At 36.3% G+C, this 21035-nt stretch overlaps 6 protein-coding genes across 6 annotated transcripts; 3 read left to right on the forward strand and 3 right to left on the reverse strand. All coding sequences in view use genetic code 12, as the record gives it.

The window, feature by feature from the left end:
* Window positions 1-80: 80 nt before the first annotated feature.
* On the reverse strand, window positions 81-590 carry COX6 (cytochrome c oxidase subunit VI; the record flags this gene model as incomplete). The annotated part of the gene is made up of 2 exons (XM_051817195.1): window positions 81-363; window positions 421-590. 2 exons carry the CDS (start codon window positions 588-590, stop codon window positions 81-83), a joined length of 453 nt encoding a protein of 150 aa, XP_051669640.1.
* Window positions 591-1521: 931 nt separating this feature from the next.
* On the forward strand, window positions 1522-2016 carry CAP4 (Cap4p; the record flags this gene model as incomplete). The annotated part of the gene is made up of 1 exon (XM_051817196.1): window positions 1522-2016. The coding sequence occupies one exon, from the start codon at window positions 1522-1524 to the stop codon at window positions 2014-2016; it is 495 nt and encodes a 164-aa protein (XP_051669641.1).
* A 225-nt stretch (window positions 2017-2241) lies between these two features.
* On the forward strand, window positions 2242-3390 carry CANMA_004876 (mitochondrial 54S ribosomal protein mL38; the record flags this gene model as incomplete). The annotated part of the gene is made up of 1 exon (XM_051817197.1): window positions 2242-3390. One exon carries the CDS (start codon window positions 2242-2244, stop codon window positions 3388-3390), a length of 1149 nt encoding a protein of 382 aa, XP_051669642.1.
* A 263-nt stretch (window positions 3391-3653) lies between these two features.
* On the forward strand, window positions 3654-6869 carry CANMA_004877 (uncharacterized protein; the record flags this gene model as incomplete). Its single annotated transcript, XM_051817198.1, has 1 exon — window positions 3654-6869. One exon carries the CDS (start codon window positions 3654-3656, stop codon window positions 6867-6869), a length of 3216 nt encoding a protein of 1071 aa, XP_051669643.1.
* A 93-nt stretch (window positions 6870-6962) lies between these two features.
* On the reverse strand, window positions 6963-8972 carry RAD32 (DNA-directed DNA polymerase eta; the record flags this gene model as incomplete). The annotated part of the gene is made up of 1 exon (XM_051817199.1): window positions 6963-8972. The coding sequence occupies one exon, from the start codon at window positions 8970-8972 to the stop codon at window positions 6963-6965; it is 2010 nt and encodes a 669-aa protein (XP_051669644.1).
* Window positions 8973-9218: 246 nt separating this feature from the next.
* On the reverse strand, window positions 9219-10796 carry CANMA_004879 (putative metalloreductase; the record flags this gene model as incomplete). The annotated part of the gene is made up of 1 exon (XM_051817200.1): window positions 9219-10796. One exon carries the CDS (start codon window positions 10794-10796, stop codon window positions 9219-9221), a length of 1578 nt encoding a protein of 525 aa, XP_051669645.1.
* Window positions 10797-21035: the final 10239 nt, after the last annotated feature.

The raw sequence follows: 21035 nt of genomic DNA on the forward strand, positions 1-21035 counted from the left end.
CTTAATTATATGCTTGCATTATAATAATATAAAACTGAACGTTACAAAATTTTAAAGTGTTTTGCTAGGATCAAGAGACCTTAGGCTTCATTTCCGTACAAGTCTTCCTTCAAGTCGATTCCCAATTCCTTTCTGATGTCTTTCAACTCTTCCAAGTAAGCGGCATATTGTTCTGGGGTTTCCACTTTGTGTTTCAATGCTTCAAATGTTCTGACAGCTGTTGGGTAATCGTTTACACGTCTGCAAGCTTGCAAAGCCTTTTCAACGACGACTGGGGCTGGGACTAAATCATATGAGAAGACATTGTTCAAGATTCTTTGTACTTCGAATAAATCGTAGGCATCTTCAAATTCCTTTTCGTATCTAATAATGTTGTTAGTAATGGTTACACTTTAAGGATAAATATTGTGTATTACATACCTAGCTGTGAATTCCTCAAAAGTCTCATCTTGATGGTCGGAGGAATATAATCTAACGCTTTGTTGGAAAGTTGGTCTAACCAATGGAGTCAATCTCATAACATTTGAGATTCTTGGAGTCTGGACTGCCAATCTTGATCTTAATGCTGAACGAATGGTTGAAGATATCATGCTGAAATAAATAGAATATCGGGATTGAAGATTTGTAAGTTGTATTGGCTAATTATAACTGAGGGTAAGATCGATTGCTGAACTTGTTACGATGTCAATGGTTTTCACCTGTGGGGTGTGTATGATCTTTGCAAGTTGTGTGGAGGTTGAGGGTTGTCTGGGATGTCAATTCACCTTTCGATTAAATGGACGTAGTAGTTAACCTAAAAGATTTGGTTTCCACTCTTTATTCCAAAATTTTCTTTTCTTAATTTTTTTTCAGCACATTGGAAGAGGAATTGGTAGCTCTATATAGTGACAACAGTGTTAGATTTTTGTATTATGCTAAAACATTTATCAACACAATAATTGGACAAAATGTTACTGATGTTACTATATGCAGGATACACTTTCATATCTTTTGACAGGGCACCTCATTTCTTTTTTTCTTTTCCACAAATCGTATGATCTCAGACGTATTTACAGCATGTATTTCGAAACCTCCTCATTGGATCATGTCTAATTGAAACCATGCCTTAATAGTAGGTGATTTAGATCATAATGAGTGCAGTAGTCATGGGTGGTTTCAATTGGACAGTAGTATGTTTTATTGGAAGAAATAATGTGCATCGAGTTTGTTAATTACTTTTATACCACTCTTCTCCAACCAAGCTGTAATTCCATCTTTGTCACACCCTTCGGTTACCTTTCGCTTAAAAGCTCAAACCTCTCTATTAATGCATTGTTTGCTAGAATAGCTTTTTTTAGTACGGCCCCGATATAACGTTGCAACAACTGTCTAAAGTTGTCCCATTTTACACGACCCAGCCGTTTATTTCTCTTTCGGAGCACTTCAAAAAAAATCAAAATAACCTTTCCATCCATTAAGTAATCAATTTGTCAGCACTGACTACAAAGGCACTTTGCAACCAAAGCCAATCGATCAATCGTCATGAACTATGCTAACTGGCAGTCAAAGAATGAAGATATTCATCAACAACATCAACAACAACAGCAGCAACATCATGTGCTGAGCAACTTGGCCTTTAGATCGCAGGACTCAATTTCGATGAGTGATAAGTCTCCGATCATGGACTCGTCTTCCAGTATTGATGCTAGTACAACAGATCCAGCGTTATCGCGGACATCTTCGAATCTGAAGTACAATCCAAAGCACATTTCTTCATTCACCAAACGAGCAGAGCAAAACCGAAATGCACAAAGGGCATTCAGACAACGGAGGGAGAAATATGTTCAGGATTTGGAAAAGAAGGTACAAGAAATGGACGAGTTAAAAGCAAGGAACGAGAACTTGAATAATGAAAACGTTCAATTAAAGGACTATGTGATGATTTTGCAGAGGAAAATCATTGAATTGACCCAGGGCAAGGACTTGGGTCAGCAGCACCAGGACCACACTATATCGGATCCGTTTAATTCAAAGTAAACTCTTTTTTTTGTAGTTTTTAGTTTATCCACAACTTTTATAGTGAACCATTGTTTTTGAATGTTGTAGCAGACAAAGCTGTCTTCTGGGTATCTCTATGCTATATGTGTTAGAAAACCCTTTGTGTGACATCAAAGGAGAGAAGAAAAAAATTCAGAAAAAAAAGGAAAATTTTGAAAAATTCAGGACCGAAAGATCTTGAGGACATTGACTATTCGGCCAAAGATGAGCACTAGGAACAGCTTAAGAAGTGCCTTTTTACAGCTTAAAAGAAGAAGCAGTACAAATACTGGTGGGGTCTGGTCGGATTTCTCTAAGAGACCGACCACGTTGAAGATAAACAATGCTCCCATTAGACAGACTTTGTTCAGCGAGGGAAATTCTGAAGAGGGTCCTGCATCATTGACAAATGGGGATGAGAGGCTAGCGTACCACTCGCCGATAGCCATAGATGAAACATTCCAAATGGCTTACAGAATCTTAGAAAAAGAGGCCAATTCAAAGTATCAAATTGTTGATCGCTTGGAAAAGTCCCTTAAGAATGCCGCGTCACAGGAAGAAACAATTGAAATAAAGGACCGGATCGATAAAAATTTGATAGAGGCTGAGATTGAAAACCCTGAGGTGTTATATAATGCAGAGTTTGCTGATTCCAAATTGCTAGACAAATCGCAACCGGTTTACAGACATTTGCTCAAGGAAAAATGGGAAAATTATGACTTGCTAGTGACAATGCAAAGACTAGAACAGCTACATGTTATACCTGATACCTTACCAACGTTGGTTCCAAAGGCCGATGTCAAGGTCAAGTTCACTCACAACACAGAAGATCAGTTTAGCAAATGGGTCACACCTGGGTCGTTATTGCCAGCGTTTGCAGTTTCCGAACCTCCTACGGTCTACATTCAAGAGTTTGATCGTGTTGAAGGCAGCAACAACTTGTACACCGTCTTGTTGGTGAATCCCGATACACCTGATTTGGCAACAAACTCGTTCACGACTACATTGCACTACGGTTTGAAAAATGTTATGCTCAACAATGTTGACAACTCGATAGATGTTTCCAAGTTGTTGAAAGTGGGACCAAGGATTACCTTTAAGGAATACACCCCCTTAACTCCAGAGAAGAATGCTCCAGCTCAAAGAGCTTGCTTGTGGGTTTTCAGACAATCAAAGGAAATTGGCGACATTTCTGAAGCTAGTGAGAACTTTGATATCAGGGAATTTGCTGCTACACATGGCTTAACTCCAATCGGTGCTCACATTTGGAGACAAAAGTTCGATAGAAGTGTACCTGGGGTCAGACAAATGTATGGTTTAGGCGAGGGAAGAGTCTACGAAAAGGTTAGAAGCATGGATCCTCTCAATCTTTAGTACGCATGAGATGATTGTGTACTTGTATATATATATAAAAATAACACGACTTGTTTATACGAGCTTTGAGGAAATGTATTGTAAGATCGTCTTTCTTTAGAGCCTTTGTTGCAATCACAGGAACGGCGAATGTGGGTAAGTAAGAAAAAAAATTATAAAAAAAAGTTATTGAAAGAAGCTTCTGTTTCCATCACGCAAATCTCAGACCAAACTCAGATTACAGTATTGGATTATATCCTATGCAATAACCACTAACGTAACTAATGACAACTGAATTCGATGGTCGACGAAAAGATTTGCTGAAGTTAAATTCAAAGGCCTGGGCTGGAGAGTACAGCTTCCCTCTTGCATCCAAGTTGGATTCATCGTTAAAGAAAAATTCGGCATTCATCAAAAAGGCCAAAACTGGCTTAAATCAAGAACAGTATTCCAACGTTTTAAAAGACATTGGATCTGTTTCCATTGAAAAGTACTTGTCTGAAGTTATTGTGTCGCTCGTGGAGGGCTTGTGCAAAGTTTCAAAGAATGATGAAATTAATGCAGCAATAGAGGTTGTGTCTGCCTTACATCAGAGGTTTGGGAAACAATTTACGGCCGACTTGTTTAATCATATCTTGGTGCAGATAATGAATCCATCGAATGCAGAATCAGCTGACAAGGAGGAAGCCTCTCGAGCATCTCGACAGAAGAATCTATTGCGTTTAGTGGGTGAGTTTTACATTGTGGGGGTCCTACGAACTGCGTCCGTCTATTTGGATGTTCTAGATGCAAAAATAATCAAAGTTTATTCGTTGGACAAGAGAAGAAACGAGCCAATATTGACATTATTGTTGAAGTATCTACTCAACTTTAACCTTGAACTGGGTAGAAGCTTGAACATTGTGCAATCTTTCTTGAAAAGATTTGGCCACATCATTTTTAGTGATAGTGACTTATTGTCTCTGGACACAAGGCATGTGCTAACTCAGATTTTTTTGATCTATACGCAAGCTGTTTTTGGTGTCTTGTTGAAGTTGAAGAAGCAAGTTCATAAGCTCGATGTGCGCAACAAGAAAGCGTCAATCAGAACAGGACGTATTCAAGAAAGTGAGCAATTTGAGTTGGATGAAACGACGAAATTATTTGAACAGTTCAAAGCCACGGCAAGCTTTTTATCCCAGATTTGTAGTTTACCTTTGCCCGAGGGTTTAAATGATGCAGCAGAGGATGAGGAAGAAGAAGACAATTCAGTTGAAGTTGTGAAACAATATGTGCCCAATGATGAAGATCTGTTTGGGATTTGGGAAGATTCAAAGGAGAAAAACTTTTACACCGTGATCCCACTGCTTGGTGAATTATTGGAGGCTCACCCAGAAGCCCCTAGTAGTAAATCTACCCAAGCTCATAAAGATGGTGAAAAGATTCAGGAATTCTTGGATAGATTGGAAGATGTACGAGGTAACGATTTGGAGCAGCTCGTGGTGGAGTTTAACAATTTAAATTTGAATAACAAAGCTACAAAGAATAGAATAATGCGTTTTTTCATTGAAACATCCACATTGAATAACTTAAGGTACTATACGAGATTTTTGAAAATTAACGAACTTAATTTGACCGACTTGATTGGGGAATTGATCACGTATTTGGACAAAGGTTTCCGATCTCAAATTCATAGAAACAAACTCAACGTAAAGAACATTTTATTTTTCGTTGAGTTAGTCAAGTTTAAGATGGTGCCGATACACGTTGTGTTTCACAAAATTCGTAGCTTGACTTTGAATATCACATCAACAAACAATATAGAAATATTGACTGTTTTTTATGAGCATGTGGGGAGGTTCTTATTGCATGATGCGGATAGTAAAGACTTGATGCGAGAAATGATTGATTTGTTGAGAGAAAAGCTGAAGCAGTCAAATTTGAATGTGAATGACAAGTTAGCCATTAACAATTTATTAATCACAGTGGAGCCACCGGTAACAAAAGTGCAGACTCTAAGAGAGGCGCCAGTATTATCACCTAAGCAGATGTTTATTCAAAAAGTATTTCGAAGTGAACTAAGCCAAGAAACACAATCGCTTATTGTCAAGCTATTTAAGTCAACGTTTGTTCAAGTTGGCCAAGCTGAATTTCAAACCTTGGTTGGTTGCTTTTCCAATCCACAATTGTTAAACTACGACAATATCCCTTCACTTGCAAAAGTGTTGCTGGAGTTTAGCAATAAAAATAAAACGCTATTGGTGATGTCGGTGGACACCACGATTGAGAACATTGTCCGAGGCTTGGAATTGAATGACTTTAGAATGAATAGGACTAGAATGGCGCAGGTGAAGTACTTAGCAGAATTGTACAACTCCAAAGTTATCAATTTCAAACTTGTCAATGATATGTTGTACCGTATCCTTTGTTATGGTCATCCACAGAACCAACCTTTGCCACAAAATTGGGATGTTGATATTGACTTGCCAAATAACTATTTCCGTATTCAAATGTGCTGTCTATTGCTATTATCAATAAAGTCGATATTTGTTGATACAGACGTTGGGAGGAAGAAGTCTCTGAATCGTGCTGCAAGTATCAAGCGCAGAAATGACATTAATAAGGATCTTTTGGGTGTGTTTTTAACTTTTTTCCAATATTACATGTACTGTAAGGAGATGCCCTTCCCTGTGGATGTCCGCTTCAAATTAGATGATTTGTTTAAAAAGTACAAGAATATCCCAACCGTGAAACGATATGAGTCGATACAAGATGCTGTTAGAAGTTTAGGTGGCGCCATGCAGAAAAGGAGGGAAGCGGAGTCATTATTGGAGAAGGAAGATGAAGCTATTGAGGACCAGTCGGAGGTAGAGGCAAAGTCGGCCAATATGAGTTCAGATGAGGATAGTGATGCCAATGATGACGATGATGACGATGATGATGATGATGATGACAATGAAGAAAGTGAAGATGACGACGATGAAGAAAGTGAAGATGGTGAGGATGACGATAGTGAAGATGAGGATGAGGAAAGTGAGTCGGAGGAAGAAACTGAAGATATCGGTGAAGAAGATTCGTCGCACGTATCTTCATCTGAAGATCAAATTACCGAGGCTGAGAGATTAAGGCTTGAAGCAGAGCGCAAATTCCAAGAAGATTTGGATCGAGAGTTTCAGAAAATCATGATTGAATCTTATGGACCAACACAGCAACAACAGAAATTGCTGCAGCAACAGCAGTATCAGCAACAGTATCAGCAGCTGGGCAAACAACCCACTTTCAAACAAGCTTTGCCTCTTCCCAGTCAAATCAACATTCCTGAGAATGCTTCAACTGGAGTCAAACAACAGAATGGTACCGTGGCTTTTGGATTGTTGACCAAGAACGGTAAAAATCAAAAGGTTAAGCAATTTAGTTTACCGTCAGATAACATATTCGCCGAGTCGGTGGTGCGAGAACAAGAGAATCGGAAGCGTGATAAACAACGGATTATGAAACTTGCATCTAGAATGGATGACTGAGATGGTTTGTGTATAGAATGAAAGAGTAAAGTTTTAAGTAATGTCTGTTTTGATTGATCAAATGTAAAGAAGAGGTTGGCTTTATGACTTTTCTCAGCTATTCCATTTTTCTGACAAATTCAAAGCAATATGAAAATCATTATGTTCTACCGGGTCCTGAATTGAAATCTTGCAATGCGGACAGTACATGTCTCGTAACAAGGAGTCGAGTAAATTAACAGGTTTTTGTTGCAATGTCTGGAAAATATCTCTATTGGCAGGTTGATTGAGCGGTGGACTAACGCTTTTACGTGACTTTGATTTCACTTTATTGACTGTGTTGTTGCCTCGTTCATACTCTTGGAATAACTTTGAGATGGTTTCCTTTTGTTCCAATGATATCGGATTTGACTTCTTGATAACAGCGCTAGTATTTCTCTCAATTTTGCTTTTCTTGGATGATGCGTTAATCTCCATTAACTCTTTATCTGATTGAGATTTACCCCTTTTCTTTGCAAAAGATTCAATCATTGCCGAATCGTTTAGCGCAACGAAATTGGATATAGTTAAGGACATGTTATGCATGTCCATGAGTTTTACCAGTTTGGGATCACTAGTGTACAATTCGCGCGGAGTTTTACCCCTATTAAGCAAACTTATATTGGAGTTGTGTTCCAAGTAATCGCGAAGCAATTGAAATCCGCAGTTCTTGATCGACTCTCTCATTTTACCAATGTCCTTATGAAACAGAATGGGCATTTGTCTAGTTTGTCGTACAAACGAAGCTGATCTTACGCCAATTGTGATAGTTTTGGGTCTTCGTATCACCCCCTTTTCCTTGTTGGACATTTTTGTTAATGACAATTCCATCGATTCGTTGTCTAAATCGGTTAATCGGTTGCTCAAATCACCAGAGAATACAGTTAGCCAGTCGTATGCATCAGCCAATGACCAGCCCTTGGTGCCAAGAAAGTTTTTTGTTGACATCATTGACTTGATTTCAACTTTGTTTGTCAATTCCGATGGATATAAGCCTCGAACAATCTTGTACAACTTCAATGCTAACTCAGCATCCTCTTTGATTTCCTCATTCATCGAGCTTAAACTATAGTTTTCCCTAATAAAGGCGATGGAGTTCCTATCGGGTGGTACTTCAAGCCTGTTTATCAATTGTTCACCCAATTTCCCACCCATACCAGTAACATCGGTCAATTCAAAATAGTTCAAAAACCGGTTCAAAGCACAGTTTCTGACAATTGTTTGGTCATCAGGTTTCTTGAATCCACCGCTCAATTTTGCCACCAATTTGTTTCTTGCTAGACCTGCCGATGTTGTATATCCCAATTCATCATAAATGGCTTGTCGAAGATCCAACAACAACTTCGAACCTATAGCAAGAACAACATCATCCCAATCAAAAATTTGTGGTGATTGAGCATCCTGTGGATCGGCTACTTCTTTTTCTGATTTCATGATTGTTCCATGCCATTGTATATCCTGTGGAAGACTTTCAGGAATACTCGGTAGAACTTTATCATCACTGGCTTCCAAAATGTGTGATTCCAATTTATTGGGGAACTTCTGCAAAAGTAATTCATAAATAGGTCGCCCCAAGTCGATATAACTTTCATCCACACTTGCCTTTTCCACCAAGTCAAACTGACTCTGGATAATTCTTAAAATTTTGCGACTTTCACGCCGATAATTGTCCAAGCTAACTTTATGATTGGCAGGATCAGGCAGACCTTCCTCATATGTCCAATGCTTGTCTCCCTTCTTGTATACGCCGGCATGGGCACATACTAGATTGGGACATTTCTCTTTTGCCGACTCCACTGTATCCATTCTACTGATTCCAAATTTACGCGCCGCGTAGCTTACAGCAATAATCGACCTCCATTGCTGGCACACCACTGGATCTTCTTCAGTAAGTCCTAAACGAATTGTCTCCACTTGGGCGAAAAATGCATTAAGATCAACTAGAGCAATCGCTGATAAGGGCAGTAGATACGCGGTTTTGGGATTGTTCAAGTCGCGTAAGTTCTTGTATGTGAATTGAGACGTTGAAAGTGGAGATGTTATTAGCGGGGGATATTCCCTGGAATCTTGGGATTTAACAGACATGGCATGAGTGAAGAGAGTGTGTGTGTTCTTGACGTGTATGCTTGACGTGTATGCGTGTTTTTGCTTCCTTGGCTTTGATGTCCTGCATTTGTCGCGCAGTAATCGAAATTGGTCCTTAATAGAGGAAGCAAAGTTAACAATTTCTCTACACCGATATATACATCGTACCCAGTTTTATTACTAAACTATTGGATCTATAAATGCTTACTACTAGATGATTCAAAATTGAAGCTCTATGCGCACTACTCACATCTCATACTTTTCACTAAAGAATTGATAATTGTGCTCTTTTGCCCACTTTTTTGAATCATTGATCATTCCATCAGGACCACAGGCAATGATCCAAGTAATATTTGGGTCTAGTGTAATTGTGGGGTTGTTGATGGCAAAAACTTCGTCCAATTTAGGTCTTCCTAACCTATACCGTCTTCCATTTGTTGCCGAATCATCCTTGGTTGAATTTCCCTCGTCAATGTCATTAGGGTCCACCGGATTGGGTACTATATGCTGCAACTCTATATTTTCTTTCAACAACCCATGATGTTCCACCTCGTCGTCTCCTTCTATGACAAACTCGGGAGGGATGGGCTCGTTGGATGATGACTCTTGGCTGTCAACTCCAGTAACGTAAATTTGTAAATCAGATAAATTCAATTGGTTGAGGATAAACAAGTCGTCTTTGTTCAGGACACACCAAACTAAGTTGACTTCGACTGATGGATTTGTCGTTTTGAAATATTGATAAATTGGTAGTCCAAATGAAAGTCCCGAGCCACCGCATATTATACTTACGACTTGAGCCGTGTTGAATAAAGGTTGAGGTATGGAACAGTACGGGCCGGTTACCAAATAAGTACTTTGGGCATCGAAATTCAATTGAGTCTTTTTCTTGATCAATACAAGTGAAGTTCGGGAATCTTCATATATAGAAGCAATGGTGAATGGGTGAGTAGCCGTGAGCCAGCATTGAATTTTCAGGAACGAATAATTGATTCGAACATGGCTTGCCGGTGACCAACTGGGGAATTCAAGTGGAAGTGGTACTTTGACAATTTGTAATGTAGACGTTGGCGTATCTATGACCTTGATTGAGTTTACTCTGTAAGCAGCTAACCTCGAGTACAATTGCAACGCTAACATGACTATGGACAAGATAGCAATGGGCCATACCCCTGGCCGCGCATGGAAAGTTATTAAAATAACCATCGACCAAGAAGTGATATTATGGACAATGTAGAAAAGTCGATATGATTTGCGACGCATGTATCGTATCGATACAACAATGAGCAAAGTGAATGGCAAAATGACTACAATACCCAAAAGGTTGAGAAACTTGACAAATTTTGACCCTGTTCCTTCAATAATCCATTTAGCAGCGAAAATCAACCCATGGATAAACGAAAGTAAGAAAATCAATCGTGATAGCCATTTATGGAGATTTAGATTTTGTAAATAATAACCCGGGTTTAGATTGGGTGAATTAGCAAATCGCAAAATTAGGAATATATTCAATGGGACTAAACTATAAGCTATTCGGCCCAATCGTTTAGCAACAGTGGTGTATTCGATAAATATGGAGTGGATCTTGTCTTGTGATAGGAAAGCAATAATCACAGTCCAGATCAACATGATAAACCAAGTTGGAGGGCCTTGTAAATAGGTTAACAATTTATTATGTATTCCATTGCGTTTCCATTGTTGTATGTAGATGAATTTAAATAGTAGCAAGTATAGGATTAATATAGAGGATATCCCTAGTACTATGTACCCATATTTGATATTTATGAAATGGAGATTACCGTGCCTTGGTTCAATGTCAATCATTTGACGGAGTTAGTGAGTGAGGGTATGGCGGAGGGGAATTTGTTTGGGTGTAAGCATTTTTCTTGTGTTGTTTATTCGTTTAAAAAATTGTACGGTGCGGTTCTGAGTAAAAAATGCTATGAAGAGTTTGACTAAAAATGACGCGGAGTGGATAGAGTTATAGCAGTAGCACATATTGCAAGGTAAAGGGTGGCTGCAGACTGCAAGTAATAACGGGTTAAAGAAAGGGCTAATACAATTTTGCTAGCTTTCATTGGTTTCACATTTTACAACACTCCACTCTCGTCGTATAATGAAGAGTGGATCGTATTGTACTTTTCACAATAGCTGTCAACACAAACGGTAGACATTTCAGTAAAAGAAGAAGTGGTAAAGAACAAGAAAGATCTCCCTGGCTCTTCTTTTCTTCAAAAATCAAATTTCGCCGAAGCTTCCTTTCGCCTCGCCATCGTACTGTAAAAAAAGGCGTAAATGGAAGTTCTAGACCTCAGATAGTTGACGCAAAAACGGAAATAGGATCTAGACTTTCAGGCAAATGTGCAATCCAATACAACATTAATTTGCAGAGCTCCTCTATTTCAGAAGGTTTAGTGTCTGACTACTTTACAATTACTTCTCCTGTTCTCGCCGGACTTATGCTTTTACCCTCTGATACAGTTACGAAGAAGACGAAAGATCTGCGTATGGAGATACGGCATAATAAGAGAGAAGAAGAGCCAGTTGCCAAGATTCTTTGGACTGTTTTATTTTTTTTGTTCTGGGCTCATTCTAGAGCTAGAAGCGTTTGTCTACGATGTGCAAACTCTTAATTCTAAGCACTTTTTCTTTTTGCGTCCATATTGGAGTATTACATTATGGTTTGGAGAAATTTTACCTGTAAATACATCTTTACATGGAAATAATTTCGTAGAAAGAGTCTGTTACGAGGTTATTGGTTAGATTCTGAAATTTTGATCACAATTATGGGTAATAAACATCCGCTTAGCTTCTGTTTAGCATCCAGTGCATGTTTTCTATTGTACTATGTGTATGTATAGAGACCTAAAAATAGCTTCTTCGGTAGTCCTAGGTGTTAATAGGTCAGTTTTGGGATTGGATTAAGGCAAAGAGGTAACAAGAGCCTAAACTAAACTTGAATATGTTTTCTTGACCATTTTTGTTTTAGCCCTTTTTCTGTCTGATTCTAAAAATGTTACACAAATGACAACATACATCCAACTCATTTTCAAAGTCGAGCCAGCACTGATGACTTACCTTTTGTAACCATTGAATAAGAAGTGGTCCCAGAAAAATTAAAAAAAAAGTAGAAAAACAGTTGTAAGTCTTTGGGGCGGGATTTTTCATAACCAAAAACCTCAAAGATGTTTTAATTAATTAAAGAAGTTGCACAAAAATGATAGAAAGAAGAAGCTCATTTTAGAATTTTTGGGTGGGTCTAGCGGAAATAATTTGCAAGCTTCAAATTTGAAAACACCTAGCTCAGCAATACTACTATAATCGCTAGTTGTGTGTTCTGTTTTGTGAAAGAATGTATGTGTTGCAAAATGCAGAGTGTTTTCCCCCAACAAAGTGAAGGCGGGTGAAGTAACTTTTAACCGGCCATAGTAAAGGTATACTATTGTAGAAAACGATACGACTGGTGATACCCTACTTTGTAGAGTATACTTTCTGCTTGATATTACTCTTAAAGGAAGCAAAGCGATGGTTCGTTTAATTAAGGCAACTGGGGCTGAATAAAAAGAGGAGAAATTTATGTTGTAAACCACTACCAACAGGGGGGTGGTATTCATTTCTTGTCGTCATCAGTACATATATACATATCTGTGGTAGTGTGTATCATAGTTTCAGTTGGGTCAGTCATTTGTGAAAAAGCACGTCATCATTTCTGTCAATATTGACGAAAAGAACTAATTGGTAACAAAGAAAATAGGGGGAAAACAAAGAGGAGAATAGTTTTCTCCCCTTCTAAGAAATGGACTTCGGATTTCATTAATTGTATTAAATAAAAATGGAATTCAGTTGTTTTTTTGGCGAAGGACCCAACCATATCATCAGCACACAGCACAACTTCTTAAAATAAAATTATTTTTTTCTTTTCACTGCAAAAGGTGCTATACCAAAAGAAGAACAAAGAGAATTTTCGAGGAAGTGGAAAAATAAAAAGAACGTTTTGGTCATAACCAAAACAAGTGTCGTCATTCAACTGGCATACGTAGATAAGATGTAAAAATAATTAATTAGCCACCGTACTCGTGAGTAATCGCAATGCATTAACTGCTACTCTTCAATTATAAAAGTATAATTTTTTTTTTACTTTTTGGAGTAAATTGGGGGATACAAACATTCACAATAAAGATGTCTTCTTTGACATATTGTTGTGTAAGATATGAAGAAAGTGGCATGATATTTTTATAATAATAATAATAATAATTGACGGTATAGTGTGCTAAATACGATACATAGACCTAAAAGGGAATTTATTTACCCACTGAGGAGACAGATTTGCAATGCACATATAAACTTATTATAGATGAGTTCTAAAATTGCAGAACAAAAAAAGAGGAGATTATCTAGCAAACAGGTTAATTATTTTTGACCTTTGACCCAAGATGGCCATTAGTGAAATAAAACATTCTAAAAGCCAACAGAGGTGTGGCATGAAATAATGGCGTCGTGTTTGATTTCCTCTCACTATTGGTATTCAAATGATTTTTGATTTTGATGAGGAAGGATTTGGAGACGGAATTGGATACAAGTACGAAAGAATAGTTCATTTATGGCCGTTTGTGATTTTGTTTTGTTCTCTTTTTCCGCCCTCATTTTTCATTTCAGAAGTAAGTTAGTAGTAAGTAAAAAAAAGTAAGTAAATGTGTCTAAGACTGTTGTCTCAGTGGTTCACGTGTACTTTGTCTACTGATTTAGAACATGTGAACAATACAAATCGATACGCTGTATTGATGACATCAGTTCAATCTAATTTAATTTTTATTTACTTTTATTTTTGTTTGGTGGCAAAGTAAAAATTGAATTCCGAATTCCGAATTCCGAATTCCGAAACTTTTTATAAAGTACAAAAACAAAAGTAATAGTAGTTAATAATAATGTAAATTGATATGTAAGAGCTCCTAAATTATGAAAGTTCAGCCCAATACATATCCATAAAAGATATGTACCTTTTGTTAAATTCTTATATAATTTATTTTTAAATCTATAAAATAATAAGTCACTGTGCATATTATTATTTTAACCATTTGGGCATACACAAGCCACAATTATTAGGTTTTTTAAAACAGAACCACACTTCCGCACATCCTTCTACCTATATACCTATGCCAACCATAATACAGAGGAAGAAGGGGAATGTGTTCTAGCCTGTTCCACATAAAGAAACTTTTTTAGGCGAAATATGATCTATATCTTTTAGTATAGCAACTTTAACTAATTTAGAAATGTCAAAAGAATATACTTTGAGAATGCTAGAAGCAGTTCGGTTGTTTTTGCCCAAATACCTTGGTTTAGCAAATGGTGCATGGAAGCCATTATATATAGCTGCTTGTGGTTTAAAGAGGACCCATGCACATGCTCATATATATGAGTGTGTTTCTATTGCATACTTGGGAAGAGAAACACAAGATGGTACTCTGAAAACAGCAACAGTGACTCATGAATAGGATATAGCAGCTTCTTGATAGAAAAGCCACGGTGTGACCCTTTCAACGTCGAACAAAAGTTCTTTAACTAGCCACAACAGCCATCTACTTCGTATTTTATTTATTATTTTTTCTTTGCTCTTTTGTCTCTATTGTTTTGTTTATGCATATGCATTTCTCCTCAACTTCTGTTGCGTTCTAGACTTTTACACCAATCTTTATTGTTTTTTGTTGAAAAAGAAAAGAGAAAGCAATTTTATAACCATCAAACGTTAGGAAATTGCAAAGGGATGAAATGAGGCAGCTGGTTTGCATTTGAGTTGACGCTTTTTCTTCTTTGTATGTTATCTTCCGTAATTACAAAAAACTGCATCGAAAACCTGCAATTGGCAAAGATAGGGATTGTGTTCTTCTTATTAGGATTGCATTTAGGTGCATTGGCCAAAGAAGTAGTGCATTTCCTATTCACACAAACACACACAAACTCTCTGTCGTCCTATCGTACTAGACTCTAAAATAAGTCGTCTTCTACAAGGTAAACAGGGCTCTTCTCTGTAACTCTAACTTCAACCATCTTCTAAATTTAGATGTATTACGTAAATGAATCGTGTAAAACACAATACTACAGCAAATCAAACCAACCACAATGTTTGCAAACTTAAAATAAATAAAGGAAGAATTGCCGACTCTAATAAACTTTTGCATCTATTGTTATTTATACATATATATTTGTATGTATATACTTATGAACATGTATAGAACTCGTCTAATCTATCCTATATAGAGAGTTATCCAACCATGCATTTGTGCGTGTGTCTATATTGAAAAGAATCGGAGAATGGTAATTCTCAAGAAAAAAACAAACCCCCAACCAAAAGCTAATTGACCTTTTAGTACTGATAGAGACGACTTGGTGGTTGTCGCTCCTCCTTCCTTACTCTTCCTTATTCCAATCACTTGCAAGAATATTTCTTTCTTGTCTTCACACAAACACACACACAAAACTCCAAATATGTCAAAAAATGACTTATCCCTGTCGCTTGCACGAATATTATATTTCAATCTGAAAGGAACAGCTTTAGTTTAGTCTGAACTTTTTTTTTCATCGTTTCTTTTTGATTCCTAACTCGGATAAGTAAAGCTTTTTAGTTGATCAACATCTATTTCAACTGTAATCTAGTTAACAGCCCTTTAGAAGGATTTAAAGTAAGGCGGTTAAACTGAGTGATACAAATTTGGCATAAGGTTTTGAGTTTTTAGATAATATAATTTTTTTTCTTTTAGTGCGCTTGTTGTTAATCAAAACGATGACGACATAATTCCAATTGTTGTCTTTTTCTTTCTTTTGTCTGCTTAGCCACCGCCTCCTCCCCCACACATGCACCCTTTAGATCTGCACTCCTCACTATTCACTTTACTTCTGCTTTACTAGTTCACCTCAATAAAAATACACTTTCGAAGCGAGTCGAAATTTAGTCTGAATTGAACCTTAAACTATGTGTCTAGCAAATTAGAAAAGAACAGAAAGAAAATGTTGCTTCTATGCAAGATTCTTTGTAAAACTCCATAAATTTCGAAAGCGTTCTAGCCCGTCCTTTCAATGCATCTGCATGGGACTGCACACGTGTTTTTTTTTTTTTTTTGTTTTTATTTTCCTTAGAGATTTGGAGTTATCGTCTTTCTGTGTAAGTAAACCAAGAATAAAAAGAGTGTCTGGAAATATACATATCCTTCATATATTTATGTACGTTTGATCATTTTTAGTCTATTGTTCTTGTATTTCTTTTATTGTCATCGATTGAAATTTTCATTTTGCTCTGTATGTAGAATAGATGATGGTGTAATAAGGGGAACACAGGGTACCGGAAATATGCATTGGTTGAATACACATTTTAATTAATTTAGACTTTTAGATCAAAAGTTTGGAAGTGGTAAGTTGTGGCGGTGTACTAACATCTAACTCTATTATATAAGTCCCTGTATTATTTTTATGTAAGTGAAGAAACCGTTGTTGATATAATAATGATGTCATGATTTAAAATTTTAGACTTTTTGGAGACATTTCAAAATGAAATATTATAATTTTATCACCCCGTCCTTAAGTGGTTATGGAATTAGGGCTAGGGCTAGGTATAGGGCTAGGTATAGGGGGTGGGTTTCACTTCCTATCTTAGGAATAATTCATTATAGTGTTTTGTTTTAGACTAACCAATTGAACTCTGCTTGTATGTGTAATTTTCTCTGTTATATAAGCCAGTAACTGTATATAACTCTCTCTTTTCAAAAACTATTTAATTTGTTCTGTTTTCACCTTTGCGCAAATTTCGTAAATTGGGTATTACATCAACACATACTTTTGTTTACTTAGATTTGTTTATTTTACAATTACATTATCCTTTCCTCGAGAACTGTGCTGATATTATTTTCCTCAATTCGTGTAAGATCTTGGGAGCCAAATAATATCTTTATATCGATTATTCTCCTTTTTCAACCTTTTTGCCGTTCTGATTCAAGGAACATTTGATCAGGATACACAGCGATGGTTTATGTTACAACTACATCAGTATCCTTTGCACATAATTTAGAGTATACATTTAGTACGTGTATATGTACATACGCTTATGTTTATGCACAAACTCTTACTGCATTTTTGAAGGACTTTAGAAAACAATCAAATGGTTTTGAATCTCAAATCCGTCGAAGAATAACAATAAGAAAAAGGAAAGGTCTAGAACAATTTCTTTTTTTTTCTCTTAAATTGAAAACAGTAACACACAATACATCCTCCTTTTGTTTTTCCTTTCGTCTGAAAATGATGATGTAATTACTTGTATATGCAACTTTCTTTTGACACACATACACATTTAGAATGAAGAATAAAACATCTGTTTCAATTGAGTTTGTCTCAAACATCCTGGTTTCAGCTTATTGTAAGGGGCTGGAAACGCGTCTAAAACACTTTGGAACCGAGCTATTCCAGAGCGTAAAGAGAAGACAAAGTGAGGTTAGAAGGCGACAAAATTTGTCAAAACTGGAATTCCATCGCTTACAATGTGCCATAAAATAGGAGTTTCTGCAGTCGGAAAACCACTGGCGATCTTGGGTTAGTAGTCCCTTCTTTTCTTCCGTTTCTTGTTTCTTTCTTTTCTTCATTCGTCTAATTTGTGGCAGAAATGTTTTTTGGAATTTTAGACGTCAACCAAGTGTTTGTGTCGTGGCTAATGGTTTAAGGGTTAGCCGCTTTCTCTAATTTTAAATTTTCCTTTTCAAATAGGGAAGTAGAGATGGATGGGAAATTAAACTTGTCCACAAAATCTATTTCTGTTGGGGCCAGAAGAATTCTAGACCGTTATCTTTATTAAGTATTACCTCGTAACATTGTTTACAAATGGCGGCTTTTTCATAGATATATATCAGTGGTTAGTATACAATGCATATCTTTGGTTTTCGTCATTACGTCATCATCTATTGGAAGCGTACTCCTTAACAGTGGAGCTGAAATGATGAAGGTTGTCTATACTGTAGCTTCTTACATTCTCATAGCCTATCAAGGGCACAACATACGTTGGGTTTCTATGAAGAAAACAATCGTATCAAAAGAAATGTAGGTTAACCTCATCATCATCACAGCCACAACTATTACAAAACAACCAAAACAGGAGAGAACTCAAGAAAACAATGAAAATCAACAATATAAAATACTAGTTTATGCATCGGAAAACGGCATGACCGGGAATAAGCCTTGCTTTATTGTTTCAAATTAAAATGAATAATATACAAAGCAGATGGTGGCAAATTATTACCAGATTGAGGATTAAAAGTAACAACTCTTATTGCAATAATAAAAACATAGTAGAGCAAGAGGGATTAACGGAGCTCGAAAATCAAGTTTTCAAACTATTCCTGGTTCTTTGCGTATCAGGTGGAAGATACAGTCAACTTACTTCATCGAGTGTGCAATTGCCTTTAACTTTAATAATTAGTCTCCTCTTTTTATGTTTTGGTTAAGTTCTATGTTGTGCTTCTTTCGTCTCCAGAGGAAAAAGAATCTTTTCCATGTGTGTTTATATGTGGCGGTGACAACGTCTTCGTAGATATCAATTCATTTTTTTAACTGATGTTTTGACACAATTGGATAATACTAACAATTTGTAACATGCAGATGACGTAGACAACTAAAGAACTACACATTTGTACAATTAATTTGTTTACGAAAAAATACACACAACAAAAATAACAAAAGAAACAAGATAATTATTTCCAACAAAATTTGCAACATTGAGGGGAGAAGGTTGTCAAATCTTGCAGTGAAAAATTATTTTCTTAAGTTCATGAAATTCATCAAAGTGAAAAAGAGGTGAATCATTTGGGAAGGAGAGCCCCCGTAGGGGAGAGAATACAACACTTGCTAAGGTTTGCTGTGATTTGTATTTCAGAGCCGTGTTCTTCTGCATGAAACGGAGAACAGAATGTAAAACTGAAACCAAAACACACTTTCAACTGTAATGGAATTTCGGAATTCAAATTTAACTTTTGATCAAATCCGAAAGATAAGGTAGTTAAAAATACAGATTGAAATCAGTTGTAACAATATTAGATTCCTGTATAGAAATGATCCTCAATGTGTTATTTTATGCATAAGTGCTTTTTTTCTTCTCCGCTCAAAACAATGAACGGAGAAACTGGGAGAACAGAAAGAACAAAGAGACAAAAAAAGAAATTCTAGAATCTTCTTTTACTTTAAAGTTTTGTAATTCACGCGGGGAGAACTTTAAGAAAAATAGAAAAAGAAAAAAAACACAATTACGATATATATACTTTATGCACAATGGAATAAATCTATATTTCCTTTCTTTTAAATTTAAATTTCAGTGTATTACGTAATATGCATGTATATAATTATTAGATATATTTTTACAGTATCGAAAAAAAAAATAAAAAAAAAAGCTTAATTCCACTTTAGCATCTTGTACATTATGCATAAGCAAAAGGTGATACAGAAAAAAGGGAGGCAACTTACATACCTCTCCAAATTAGGCATATATCAATTTCAAACTTGCATTGCTTGTAGGCACATTGTTTTGTTTCTCCAATTTCAATTGAGGCGCATGGGTCGATGGAACAATTTAGAACAAATTATATCATCACGGGAAACTTTAATTAGGGAGTAAACTCCTTCCCTCTAATGTAGATTTACATTTAATTTCGTTTATTCTTTGTCTTTTCAACTATATGGGCAGTAACAGATCTTTTGTTGAGCGAAAATGAACTATTAATTGCCACAGCAAAAAGAGGAGACAACACAAGGCATTTGCTTCTCGTTTTGGTTTTCAAACTGAGGCGTTTTTTGAAACCGAATCAGTCCACACTTTAGTTTGACGGTGACAGACAAAGTTGACTCTATTTCAACTGCACATGCACGCACCCAATCGCCTGTGTAACACACACACTCAGTCGAGAAAATTCTTTGTTTTGTATATTTGTCCATTGTTTTCCAATGAAGCGGAATTGCGTCAAAGTTGTGTTTGTACCTCTTTCTCTATTTTCATTAAAATTTAATTTTTATTTTTAATTTTCCACATTACACAAATATAAAACATATAACTCAACGTACATATTACGTATTGCATTGCATAATATGCATAGCTGCTAAAAGTAAAATAAAAATGTAAGAGAACATTAACAAGATTTGAACGGGTTAGAAGCATATTACTACTTCACAGTTACCTTGTCTGACATCACCACCCTTTCCTACATATGGCATAACTACACACTAACTCCTGTCTCGAAAGGTTGGTTAAAGGAAGTGAAAAAAAGATTATAAATACCAATTGAGATTTCACATTTTCCGAAAAACCAAAAGACCTACTCTCTATATACAAAGAGATCTACTTACATTCAGTACACATATATACTTTGGTGAATACACATACACCTACACTAATACACTAATAACTCAACTGAGAAAAGAAGCATAGTACTATCACAAACACTACTATTGCTGATACAACTGCTATAACTACTGCTGCTATACTAAAATCAGTTGATTTCAAATAGTTGGCTCTGTTTACACTTCCGAAGCCAGAACCACTACAACTACAACTACAACTACAAACTAATCAGATTCGTTATTGTTATATTTTTATATCACTGCCTCATAGGAATAAAGAAAAATAGAGAAAAATAATATTTTGTTAAATTGTTTTTTAATTATTTTATTATTTTTGGACCTTTTCACACGACTTTGTTTTTATTATAATTAGCTCATATTACACAAACCTAGAGCGAAGGAACATTTCGAGGAGAACCAATACACACACTACACATAAGACTGTGCTGCATTGTTACTTAATATATTTAAGTAACATTATTATTATTATTACATCAGTGGCACCACAGAACGAAAGGTTTAACAATAAATTCCCATTCACGGAGTACACAAGAAGAAGAGAAAGTGCGTCACTAATTTAAAGTGAAACACACACACACACGCACGCCCACACATATATCTTATTTAAAGGACAAAGGATTTCCCAAATTTCATCACCCCCTTGTCTTAATTAACACTTTTTTCATATTTTACAACTTT

This window comes from Candida margitis (assembly GCF_024628925.1).
Source record: "Candida margitis strain CBS 14175 chromosome Unknown scaffold1, whole genome shotgun sequence".
Classification (NCBI taxonomy): Eukaryota; Fungi; Ascomycota; class Pichiomycetes; order Serinales; family Debaryomycetaceae; genus Lodderomyces; species Lodderomyces margitis.